At 45.3% G+C, this 12462-nt stretch overlaps 1 protein-coding gene and 1 long non-coding RNA gene across 2 annotated transcripts; one reads left to right on the top strand and one right to left on the bottom strand.

The window, feature by feature from the left end:
* Nucleotides 1-415: 415 nt before the first annotated feature.
* LOC113428572 (zinc finger protein with KRAB and SCAN domains 4-like) lies at nucleotides 416-5546 on the bottom strand. The gene is made up of 5 exons (XM_087948714.1): nucleotides 5276-5546; nucleotides 4482-5088; nucleotides 4109-4223; nucleotides 3925-3992; nucleotides 416-2995 (listed from the first exon to the last, which is right to left on the bottom strand). Exons 2-5 carry the CDS (start codon nucleotides 4893-4895, stop codon nucleotides 2825-2827), a joined length of 768 nt encoding a protein of 255 aa, XP_087804840.1. The 5' UTR covers nucleotides 4896-5088; nucleotides 5276-5546; the 3' UTR covers nucleotides 416-2824.
* Nucleotides 5547-7268: 1722 nt separating this feature from the next.
* Nucleotides 7269-8906, top strand: LOC148128616 (uncharacterized). The gene is made up of 2 exons (XR_015746226.1): nucleotides 7269-7472; nucleotides 7644-8906. It is a non-coding gene; the product is annotated as an uncharacterized LOC148128616 (long non-coding RNA).
* Nucleotides 8907-12462: the final 3556 nt, after the last annotated feature.

Below are 12462 nucleotides of genomic sequence, written 5' to 3'. Positions count from 1 at the left end.
AGGAAACCTGCTTCCTTTAAGTAGGAGAGGCCCAGTTTGTATGTTTGCATGCCTACAGTGGTGTGATATAGACATGATGATTTTTATATTCATGAGTCATGAAAGCTTTGAAAATATCTAGACATACCTTTCTTTACAATTATCTACTGTGTTTCTCATATAATAAGGCTGGGTCTTATTTCTTTTTGACCAAAAATGGCTAGGCCATTTTTCAGGGGTGACTTAATTCCCCCTTTGCATCTTTGGGCGGGCAGCAACGGCTTGGATGTTGACCTCGGCGTTGGTGGGGCACTTCGTATCGGGGTCAACGCAGGCAGCACCATATCCAGGTGTGCAACAAAAGTACTTCCTAATGGCAACCTCCCCCACCATTCCCCCATTTCGCATGTTTTAATATAGGCCTTAATTTGGGGGAGGGGCTTAATTTCATTTCATGCCTATAAAACATGCTGGGACTTCCTATTGGGGGAGGCCGTATTGTTGGAGAAACAGGGTATATATATATGCAAATCTCACTCAGAGTCAGTTTCGAGTTAAGGAATAATCAAGGGAAACATCCAAGGAGAAATTAGGAGAAAACTTACGATTTATTGAGGTGGCTTAATTTCCGCAGAGACTAGTGAGAAATGAAACAATTTTGAAAAAAGCTCCTTCGTCCCCAGTGTACCTTGGAGCAGCTGCTCCACGGCGTCTGTCTGGTGGGTGGGACCCCCACTCGGCCTGTTCCTTGATCCCAGCAATCATATTTTGGAGATAAATACCATGCTAGAAGCCTCCCATTGCCCCATTTTTGACGTCCCATTTTCAGCCTCCCCAATGTCGGGCAGGCCAACAGCAGGCCCATTTTTGGCCTGCTGAGTGCTTCTGGATGCCAGGGAGGGTGAAAATGGGACGAGCAGAGGGTTTGAGAGGCCAAAAATAGGCCCGTATTCCCTCTATAAGATGCACAGATAGTTCCACTTTTTTTGGGGGGGGAGTGCATTTTATAGTCTGAAAAATACAGTAAGTCCCAGCTGAATAGGGTGGGAGGATAGGTAGGGTGAATGTTGCAGAGCCTCTACTGTCATTTGTAAGTATGAACGATGGCTGTGGTGCTGCAATACCCATAATTTCGGGACTGGGTCTCAAGTATTTGGGGGAGGGCTGGTCGTAATATGGAATGGTCGCTAGTGAACTGTCATAACTCGGGGATTACCTGTACCCTAGGACAGGGGTTGTCAACTGGTGGGCCGTGAGAAAATTTTGGTGGGCCGCAGAGAAATTTCACCCCCAGAGCACCCCCCCCCCCAAAGCAATTAATCCAGGCTGTGCAGAAACACAAGGCTGCACTGCCCACATGGCCCACGGGAACTCTCCCGGCCCACTCACTCCTTACCCGGCAAACTTGCCTGCTAAATTGCTATTTTTCAGACCATCAGCTGTTCTGCTATGCCAGGAGATTTAGATTAGCTAGGACGCAGGAAATGGTTGGATTTCTTACTTTCTAGCTAGTATTTAGATCTTCGGCTCTGCTTTTAAGCACAGCCGAACCTCCCTTAGGACTGAAGGTTCTATTATTCAGTGCAGACTCACGGCAAGCAAATTTTATGTGACAGACTGAGCTAGCCGATGGCAGATAGATAGATCACTGAATGATTCTGTGAGCAATTCAATCTGCTTGCCTGCTTTGGGGTAAAAGTTGTTCCTTTTTTATAAAAAAAATCAATATTTACATACATGGTGTGTTGTGAGTTAATTTTGTGAGTTTGCTTGCAAGCAAATTTTATGTGACAGACTAATCTAGCCAATGGCAGATAGATAGATCTCTGAATGAATGTGTGATTCTGTGAGCAACTCAATCTGCCTGACTGCTTTGCCTGATTTTGGGTAAAAGTTGCTCTTTTTTTTTATAAAAAGTGCAATATTTATATACATACTTATAATATTTACATACAAGCCATGCCCAGCCAGTCACATGACCACCAAGCCAAACCCACAAATTAGGCCACACCCACAGAACCAGTTAATGGTCCCTGGGATTTAAAATTATGACTTTGGTGGTCCCTGAGGTCCAAAAGGTTGGCGACCCCTGGTCTAGGATGCTCTGAGTCACACTGCATGAGGCCTTTGTTCTTGGATTGGATTGGGAGAATGTGTCAGCCTTGGAAGCCATATTAGCACTGAAGCTTCCATGCTGCCACATTCTTGAGCATGGGAAGATGGGAGGGGGGAATTTCATGGAGTGTATGTGGTTAGACATAATAGCATTCTTCATTACAGTCAAGGTCATGTTGTTCCTGCACCTGGTTGAGGAGGAGTAGAGGACAACTCAAGATGGGACGGATGGTGATTGGGGCATGTGATGGAATGATGTGAGCAGGGAGTGGATTTGTAATTTTTTACTTATTGGAGAGAAACCTGGAATTTTCAGATTTGGGATTTCCCAGATGTGCCAGTTTACTACTCTAATAACAGGAACTTTGAGAACTTGTCTGTCTCGGAGTTTTTGAATGGAGTTGAGTTTTTCTGGAACGCTGACAGAATGCTCTTCCATGGGCTGAGCATGAAAGTTCTGTTCTCACATAATTTAGAGGTTTCAGAGGAGAAATGAGAACACACTCCTCTCACATGACCTCCACATAAAAGCACACCTCATTCGTTTCAGCCTCCACAGATAAGTTCAAATAGAAATGGAAAAAAACACAGGTAAGAAATGGCAGAGAAAACATCTAAGGAAAGAGACATTGACTCTTTCCTTCCTTGGAGCACGACAAGGCCAGATCCTTTCCTTCTCCCTCCCAGGAGACAATATTTGATTAGTGTTTTTTTTTAAATAAAAAACTAATTATAATCTCTCTTCCTGATTGGGGACTAGAAAAATCTTACCCAGAGAGACCACGTTCCTATGGTTTTCAAGCATGACTTCCGAATGCAGCGCTTTCTGGTCAGGATCCAGCTGAGACCATTCCTCCTCAGAGAAATACACAGCCACCTCCTCGAAGGACACAAGACCCTCCTGGACACGGAAAAAAGAGCAGAACAGGAGGATTCTCAAGAACTGTTCATCTTCATCACTGATTTAGACAAGAGGGTAGAAGGGGAACTCATCAAATTTGCACACAAGACCAAGTTGACAGGAATACCAACAGTCCAGAAGATAAGCTCGAGATATAGAAGGATCGACAGATTGGGCCCCATCTAATAAAACGAAATCAACAGTGAGAAATGTAAGGTTCTACATTTAGGAAACAAAAGCCAAATGTACTGGCATAGAATAGCGATACCTGGCTGAACAGCAGTAAGTGCAACAGGGATCTTGGAGTGCTAGTGGACAACCACTTAAATGTGAGCCAGCATATTATGCTACAATTGACAAAAAAAAAAAAACCCCAACAGAATCTCCTAATCGAGGCGTAAATCAGAGGATTGGAAATTATTTTGTAGCCCAAAGTACCACGATTACATGCTCAACATGGCCACAACGTTTGGATTTTAATAGTCTGCTTTATTTTTTAATATGATTTCCTTATTTTTGAACTACAGGTTATAAATAAGGCTTTTAAAAAATGCTAATGTAGCAATGTATTTATTTATTTATTGTTTTCATCAGCCTTGCACAATTCCGAGTCAAAGAATTACCAAAAAAGGGGGGTCTCTAGCAATTCCTGCCACTGTGATACATGTATTCCTATTTCTTGAAGGACTTTTAAAAAATTGCTTCTTGTAAACTACAAGTTGGAGGAGAACCTAGCAGAACAAGACAACCAGAGGAAGCTATGCTGGCTGACAGCAACTTGAACCTGCTATTCTGTCTCCATGTTGTGGAAGAACCCAAAAATAATCCAGGCCAAACAAGAGGAGGAAAACAGAAGGAGGGAGCCCTCTGCACACACGCTTCACTTCCTGAAGGAAGAATACAATTCTAGTATCTTTTCCCTTTCTTACTTGATTTGGAGGTTCAACTGCTGTTTGATCTCCCTCATAAAAACCAGAAATCTTCATTCTTTGTTTCTCTGTAAGGAATAAATAATTTCAAAATGCATAATTAGCAAAATAGGAGGAGGTATTCTATAGGAGAGAAGTGAGAGCGAAGGGAAGACAGATGGGGGATCTGAGGATCTTCCATTACCTCCTGAGGGGTCCTGTCTTGGATCTTCCCAAGGGATCTTCCTGAAAAATAGCTCCCGAGGGGGATTTGATGGGTTCTTCTTTCCCTCAGGATCTCTGATCTCCACACTGCAGCACTTCAAATAGGAGGAAGGAAAAAAGAAGCAGAATTAATATACGTCACAAGACACAAAGTGGATTCTTCTATTCGGAACACAACTTCAAAGCCCCCAATATCCATCCGTGTGGCTGAGTGAGAAAACAGTGGAACAACGTCCTACCAGAACTGGAGAACTGCTTCATATTATGAATGCAAGAGAAGTTTGGGAAGGAGGGGTGAAGCATTCAAACACTTTCTCTATTTATTCCCTTCCGAGCTCCCTAAAGTCTCCCACCTGCCCCTGGAGCTGCTCCTTCTGCTCCTCCGCCTGGCTCAGCAGGAAGCCTTCCGCCAGGGCCACCGCCTGGGAGCTGCTCTCTGCTCCACACTCCCGCACCCAGCCCTCCATCTCTGGGGGCAGGAGAGCCAGGAGCCGCTCCAGAACCACCAGGTCCAGCATCTGGGCTTTGCTGTGCTTTCCTGGGCTCAGCCATCGCCTGCACAAGTCACGGAGTCGGCTGCAAAGTCCTCGGGGACCCTCAGCCTCCCGGTATCGGATGGAGGTCCAGGGGGAAGTTCTGGAGGGAGGAGGGTTCCCTCCTGCAGGACCTCCTGCCCGGTTCTGGCCCAGCTCTCCCCACAGCTCCCAGGCTGAAGAGCCGCGGGGCCTTTTCCGCTCCCCTCCTTGGCCAAAGGGGGGTCTCTCCATCCTTCCTCTCTCCCCGGCAGAGCAGCTCCAAAGGGCTCCGGGGACTCCGGGGATCTCCGGGGGCCTCTTCCTTCACGGGACCATTTCTGGGGCCGCAGGACGGATCCCTGCCGGTCCTTCTGCTTCCTTCCTTCCTTCCCCGCCGAGGAGATCCTGGCTTGCAAAGGCTTCCGAGGGCTCCGAGGTTCCGGATCTGGGAGGGAGAGAAAAACCGACGCCCAGGATCAGAAAGGGGGATTCAGCCCCTGCACCCCCTTCCCCCAACCTGCCCGCAGCCCCAAGCGGCTCCTCCCAGCGCAGGGCCCAGGGTCCCCCCCCCCACTTCTCATGGAGAGGGCGGCTGGGGAGCATGGGACTCGGGAAGAGCCCCCCCCCCTCACCCGGGGCACGTCTGGATGTCCCCCCGCCGGACTCTCCCGCAGCCTCTCCGCGACCTGCGAGCTCCAGGGGTTGAGGAGAGCGAGTGCGGCGTCCTAGAGAGGCAAGGCTTTAGTGAGGTCACTTCCTTCGCTGCCGCCTCTAGAATGGTGACGTTCGCCCTCCAGTGGCCCAAGGGGGAAGCGCCTGGAGTTCCCTTCCCTTGGCTAAGTGCGCCCCCTGGTGGACCTGGGGCATAGGGCCAGGAGGGTAGGAAGGGCGGGAAAGAGGAGCGCCTGGGAGGGGGAAGGGCAGGGATGATGGGCTTGGGAGTAGCAGGAAAGGCTTCCCTCTCGCTACCTCTCTCTCCCTGCCTGTCATCCAGTGCAGCAGTTCTTCCTACGGCAGAATCTACCCGTGAAATATAGATCTTACACTGCAAAAACATATGGACGACACAACTCGATCAGGGCAAAGCAATAGGCGCAATCTACATAGACTTCTGTAAAGCCTTTGATTCAGTGGGACACGACAAACTACTCCTAAAACTAAAATCTTACGGTATCTCTGGACCCCTGCATAACTGGATAGAAGCATTCCTGTCAAACAGACAACAAATGGTCAAAATTGGGAGCGTCCTATCAAATTCTGTACCTGTCAATAGTGGTGTCCCCCAAGGCAGTGTTCTAGGACCAACTCTCTTCATACTCTACATTAATTGTAAATGGGATGATAAATTATATCCCTAAAATCTGTCATTTAATGAAGACTTTTGTTTCACCTGAGTTTGGGGCTCAGCAAAGGTATAATCTTGTGTACATTTAAAAAAAATTCTGATCCTAATTTAAGGAAGATTAATTTTTTAAGTAATAAATGAGAATATCAGACTTTATTTTGGCAAAGTCTTTATATTCTAAGAATGAGCAGATGAAGCAATTTGGTTCCATGCTGTATAGATTTATTGATAAGTTCAAGCACTGAACTAACTCAATATTTTACATCTTGTTATTTTCATTATTTCTCCATTTCACATCTTTTTGGTTAGGTTTCTTGCAATTGTATCACAATAGTGCATTTAGGACATGTTTTTGTTGTTATTTTTTAACCTTAACTAACTTTGTTTTTGACTGGGGTTGCGGTTGTTCATATTTCACTATTTAACAAAGAGGGAAAGAGATATCAAAAATGGAAAGCCCAGTACCAATGACGCCAAGGAATTTGATGTGAATATGTGTCATGCCCCTGGTGGAGACTGACTCTGAGGAGGAACAGCCGACAGGAAGTGGAAGTGTGGCTCCGGAGGTTGTGGAGGAAGCTGGGGAAGGGCAGAGGCCGGCTGGGCAGTCAGAGGAAGACCCAGGTCCATTCCCTCTCCATCCTAGGGCACGCAGGGAGGAGAGGATAAGGGAGAGACATGAATGGTGAATGGTGTGGTCCACGGGGGTGGAAAGGGCCTTGATCCTCTTCATGGGCTGCAGCTGTGAGAACTGTTTAAAAGGACAGACATGCGTATGGGCCAGTGCTGGAAACAAAGCGTGAAAATATCTCTAGTCTGTCTGTTCCTATCTGAGTTTGGCGTCCTTCCCAGTGTGTGTTCTGATCTCTGTAGATGTCTTCAAGCCCTTATCATGCCTGGTTCCTTTAATTGCTTCAGTGTGGTTTGTGTTGTTTTTGCTATTTATAATTTATAGGCATTTTTTAGTTTAAACGCCATTTCCTCCTTTTCATAACTGTTTGTGGGGGAGTTTTTTTGTCTCCAGTCAAGGATATTTGGAGCTTTGAAGCCAAGTTGAAGGAATAAAAGGGGCTTCACCTGTTTTTGTGACTTTGTTTATTTTTTATCCCACCCTGGGTCATTACAATATGAGTGTTTTACCTTTCAGTCCATAAAATGGACCGTTACAGCATTGGAGAAAAATAAACACATTTTACCCCCAATAACTGTATATTTAATTTACCACTCTCCTCTCACGATACCTTGATTTTATGGTAAGAATTTGGTTTCCTTTTGTTTCTCTTTGCTCCGTTGAGCCCAAAACTTTCCCTCTGTGATTCTTCAAGAAGGTCTTTCTGCTTATGGTGGTTGATGACCTTAATGGAACTGATTGCTTGATGTAGCTTATTTTGCAGCACTTTTGGGGCCAACATCTGTTTCAGATGAAGAAAAACCATGGAGATAAAGAATTCCCAATGTTTCAAAGAACTGAGATGTTCCTACAGGTAGAGAGATAACCAGGGAAGGACACATCCAAACTAGCAAGCAGAAGAATGATTTTCCTTATCAAAAGTAAATCTGCCATAACTTCTATCTTTTCCTAGCCATTTTTCCTTCAAGATCTTTGGATTATTCTCTTTAGATGAGAAAATAACCTTCCATGTGTCTTTCAACAGGTACTTTCATCAAAATGTTCTGGATGGATCCAGTCCCGCAAGATCTCCCATTTTCCTCTGGTGTCACCCACCTTCCTGAGTGGAGAAGGTCCCCTCCGGACAAGGACGCAGTCGTAGCAGCAAACTGGCTCTCCTTCCCGAGCCCTCTTGACAAACCCAGGAGGACAACTTTCCACACATCTGGACTGAGGCCGAGACTGAGCAGAAAAAGAAGGAAGGCCAAAGAAAGTGGGTTAGAGCTAGGAATCCATGGGAACTGGAGCCAAGTAGCCTCTGATCTTTGCTGAGGTAAATATTAAATCTCTGCCTACTTGACTATGACCCCAATTGAACCCAGATTTTATGTTGCAAAGTGAGGCATTTGTTAAGGGAATTTTGTCCCATTTTATGACCTTTCTTGGCCATAATTATTAAGTGAATCACTGCTTTTGTTAGTAGCACCTTTGCTAAGTGAATCTGGCTTCCCCATTCTTTGTCAGAAGGTCGCAAAAGGGGATCACACGACCACCACCCTGGGACACTGCAACCGTCATAAATATGAACCAATTGCCAAGCATCTGGATTTCGATCACATGTCCGTGGGGATGCTACAACGGTCATAAGTATGAAAAACGGACATAAGTCACTTCTTTCAGTGCGGTTGTCACTAAATGAACTGTTGTAAGTCAAAGACTGCCCTGAATGGCTCTGAATGACTGGGAGAGAAACAGCTCCTGGCAGGTTCTTCACCTGGTTCCTGTCATTCCCTTCCGGCGTATCATATATTGCAAGAAAGGAATTTCCTACTTCACGAAGTCCAGAGAGACGGCGCTGAAAAACCTCTTTTCCACTCAGAGCGACCGAAGGTAGCTCAGCCAGGAAGAGAAACCATCCCACTCCAGGGGGGATTAGAGTCTCTTACAAGCCCAAGGCCAAATCTAAATAAAATCTCTTTTCTCGTTTGAAGCTAGGAGGGCCCTCACTTTGGATCCAAGAAATGTTTCACGACTTCAGTTTTCTGGGTCAGGACACTATTTAATGAGAGACATTCTACTCACAAGACACTGTTTTTAAGCCACCCAGAGACACTCTGGAGGTATATAAATCTGCATATGAATTTGGAGAAGCTGAATTCTAACTCCAAAGCTCACTTCCCCCTGGGACCCACAGGACCTCCAGCCAGCCTTGAATGTTGGACACGGCTGAATTGCTTAGAACATTGTTCCATATTTCACAAGCTGAAGGACCCTTTCTTCATTGCACCCGAAGCCTCTCAAGCAGTCATTCCCCACATTCAGTTCTCAGTGAAGGTCATCCAGCATGGCCATAGAATAGAAATAGGAATGGAATGGAATGGAATGGAATGGAATGGAATGGAATGGAATGGAATGGAATGGAATGGAATAGAATAGAATAGAATAGAATAGAATAGAATAGAATAGAATAGAATAGAATAGAATAGAATAGAATAGAATAGAATAAAGAATAGAATTCAGCACAGAATAGAATAGAATTCAGAATAGAATAGAATTCAGAACAGAATAGAATAGCAGGATTGGAAGGGATCTTGGAGGTCTTCTAGTCCAACCCCCTGCTTAGACAGGAGACCCTATCCCACTTCAGACAAATGTGATTGGACTTAGCTCACTTGAAAGGGCTCCTGAGCCTTTGGAAAACAGAAAGGGCGCCAATATTTCACCCACCTTGTTGAGCAACTTTAGTCATGGAAGAGCAGCCTGTCGACAATCACTCTCTGTCTTTCAAAACTGCCCAGGATCTCTATGGTGTAATCCAGAGGTGGTATTCAGAATGGGCCAGAATGGTGCCACCAAGATCAGTTCCGCTTTCACCTTGGGTATTACAGGAATAGGGGGGAAGGCATATAGGAGGCCTGAGGGCCACCGGCAACATAGGGCGTTGATGTTTTCCGCCCCCTGAGATGGGTACCTCGAGATGAATCTCGGGAGCTGCGAGTTCAGAGGAGAGGCGAACAGACCTATCACTGGCATACCGAATCTCTGTACCGCCTCCTGAAACAGCTCCAGGTGCAGGCGCCACTCTGATGGATCCACTGTGGCCCTGCTGAGCCAGTCTGCCTGCGTGTTCGTCAGTCCTGAGATATGCTCCACTCTGATGGAAACCACATTCCTTTCCACCCAAAGGCACAGTTTCTCTGCTTCTCTCATGAGCTGTTTCGAGTGGGCACCCCCTTGTCTGTTGATATGTGCCTTTGTTGTGACGTTGTCTGTAAGTATAAGGATGTTCTTTGTCCGAATATGTGGAAGAAAACTGCGAAGGGCCAGATGGACTGCCCTGAGTTCCAACCCATTTATGCTGTTCAACCGTTCTGCTGCTGACCAACGCCCTTGAGCCGATAGTGACTGGAAATGTGTCCCCCATCCAAACAGGCTGGCATCCGTAGTGATGGTGAGTCCGTGGGGCTCCAGTTCTGGCGACCCGGTAGCAAGAATTTGGCGTGGGTCGCGGAACTGTTAGCGACTTCTGGCTGGCCATGTCCCCAAACCAGTTCCCGGTCGCCGAGTGGTCACCACATGCTTGCTTGCCCCACCCGTCCTCTCGCTGCTCTCGCTGCTCACTTGCCCCGCCCGCACTACGCTCGGCCCGCCCACCCCAAGCCCACCTGATGAAAACGCTTCGCCACATGGGCCTATCGCTTGCACCTGCTGCCTAAGCTGATTTGAGACTGACTCGACTCTACTTTTCCCAACGGACCTTCCGGCCTCCTCCTGCCTATAGGACCATGTAAGTCCTGACTTGCGGCTTCCCCCCCTGCCCCGCCCAAGGGCTTCTAATAGCCCTGGGAAAACGTTTCTAAAAGAACCCACTTCCCTCCCACCTCCAGCCTCCAGCAAGCCCCTCCCTCCTTCAGGCGCCTTCTCCCGATTCCCGAACTGCTGCTGTAAACTTCTGCCTTGCTTGCGCTGCATCCAGTTTCTTTGTGAGCCACTGATTCTGCCTGCCTGCTTTCTTCCCTTGGGTAAGTAAGTGGCTTTTTTTTTGCTTATTTAAATCAGGGCAGAGGTCTTCAAACTTGGCAAGCTTAAGACTTGTGGACTTCAACTCCCAGGATTCCTGAGCTAACATGACTGGAGGAGGAGGAATTCTGGGAGTTGAAGTCCACAAGTCTTAAAGCCGTCAAGTTTGAAATCCCGATTTTAAAAAAAAACAGTAAGTGTGTTAAAGAAATTTTTGTAGGAAATAGTCATATAAAATTTGGGAAATGTTACCTACTTTTCTGTTTTTAGAAAGCAGCTACTTTGTGAGGTTGTCATTGTGTGTGTATGGAAGTTCTTCTAAATTGTGTGAATGTTATGTGCCCATAAATTAAAGCTATATTTTTAGATTTTTCCAGCTGTATCTGCTTTGTGAGTGTGTAGTTTTCAGTTGTGTAGGGAGTGTGTTTTCAGTACATGATTGGCAGCAGACCCACAAAACTACACAACTGAAAACACACTCCCTACACAACTGAAAACTACACATACACACTCACAAAGCAGATACAGCTGGAAAAATCTAAAAATATAGCTTTGATTTCTAGGCACATAACAACATGTCCTAGCATTTTTTGATGTTGATGCTTGCAGCATGCAGGCCAGGTGACATTTTATTTATTTATTTTATTTTATTTATTTGATTTGCCAATTGTTTACAAGATAATAAGTATAAGTGTATACATAGTTGTGAATACATGAAATGGGTACATATAAGAAAAATAAAAGAAGAATAAGAGAAACAATAGGACAGGGACGGTAGGCACGTTGGTGCGCTTATGCACGCCCCTACAGACCTCTTAGGAAAGGGGTGAGGTCAATAGTAGACAGTCTAAGGTTAAAGTTTTTGGGGTTTGGGGAAGAAACTACAGAGTCGGGTAGAGTATTCCAGACATTGACCACTCTATTGCTGAAGTCGTATTTCCTGCAATCAAGTTTGGTGCGGTTAACTTTGAGTTTGTATCTATTGTGTGCTCTTGTGTTGTTATGGTTGAAGCTGAAGTATTCATTGACAGGTAGGACATTGCAATGTATGATTTTATATACCATGCTTAAATCAGACCGAAGACGGCGTAATTCAAGGTTTTCTAGTTCTAGAATTTCAAGTCTGGTGGCATAAGGTATTCTACAACGAGTAGAGGAGTGGAGAACTCTTCTTGTGAAATATTTCTGAACTTTCTCAATTGTGCTAATATCAGATACGTAATGTGGGTTCCAGACTGATGAACTGTATTCGAGTATTGGTCTAGCAAATGTTTTGTATGCTCTGGTTAGTAGTGTGATATTACCAGAGAAAAAGCTACGTAGGATTAGGTTAACAATTCTTAATGCCTTTTTGGCTATGTAGTTGCAGTGGGCTCTAGCACTTAGATCATTAGAGGTGAGTATTCCAAGGTCCTTTACAGAGCTTGGGTCATCAACAAGATCTTGACTATTCAGCTTGTATTTTATTTTCTGATTTTTTTTGCCAATATGTAAGACAGAGCATTTATTTGTTGAGATTTGAAGTTGCCATTTGTTTGACCATTCTGATACATAGTCAAGATCTTTTTGTAGGGTAGCAATATTGTCTGTGGTATTGAACAGCTTTACATCATCAGCAAAAGAACGCAATTGCTCTTAATATGATCACAGAGGTCATTTATGTAGAGTATGAAGAGAGTTGGTCCTATAACACTGCCTTGGGGGACACCACTATTGACAGGTACAGAATTTGATAGGACGCTCCCAATTTTGACCATTTGTTGTCTGTTTGCCAGGAATGCTTCTATCCAGTTATTCAGTTGTCCAGAGATACCATAGGATTTTATTTTTAGGAGTAGTTTGTC

This window comes from Notechis scutatus, unplaced genomic scaffold (assembly GCF_049901735.1).
Source record: "Notechis scutatus isolate UNSWTSFEM ecotype Mainland unplaced genomic scaffold, rNotScu1.2 NSCUCTG94, whole genome shotgun sequence".
NCBI lineage: Eukaryota > Metazoa > Chordata > Lepidosauria > Squamata > Elapidae > Notechis > Notechis scutatus.
This window is presented reverse-complemented; position numbering and strand designations above follow the sequence as displayed.

Bases quoted from the DNA above. Each gene is read 5' to 3' on its own strand.
- LOC113428572 (XM_087948714.1), bottom strand. From the start codon at position 4,895: ATGGAGAGACCCCCCTTTGGCCAAGGAGGGGAGCGGAAAAGGCCCCGC. The intron at 3,993-4,108 runs GTAATGGAAGAT...TATTCCTTACAG, and splicing joins AAGACAGGACCCCTCAGGAG to AGAAACAAAGAATGAAGATT. The intron at 2,996-3,924 runs GTAAGAAAGGGA...TTCCGTGTCCAG, and splicing joins CAGTTGAACCTCCAAATCAA to GAGGGTCTTGTGTCCTTCGA.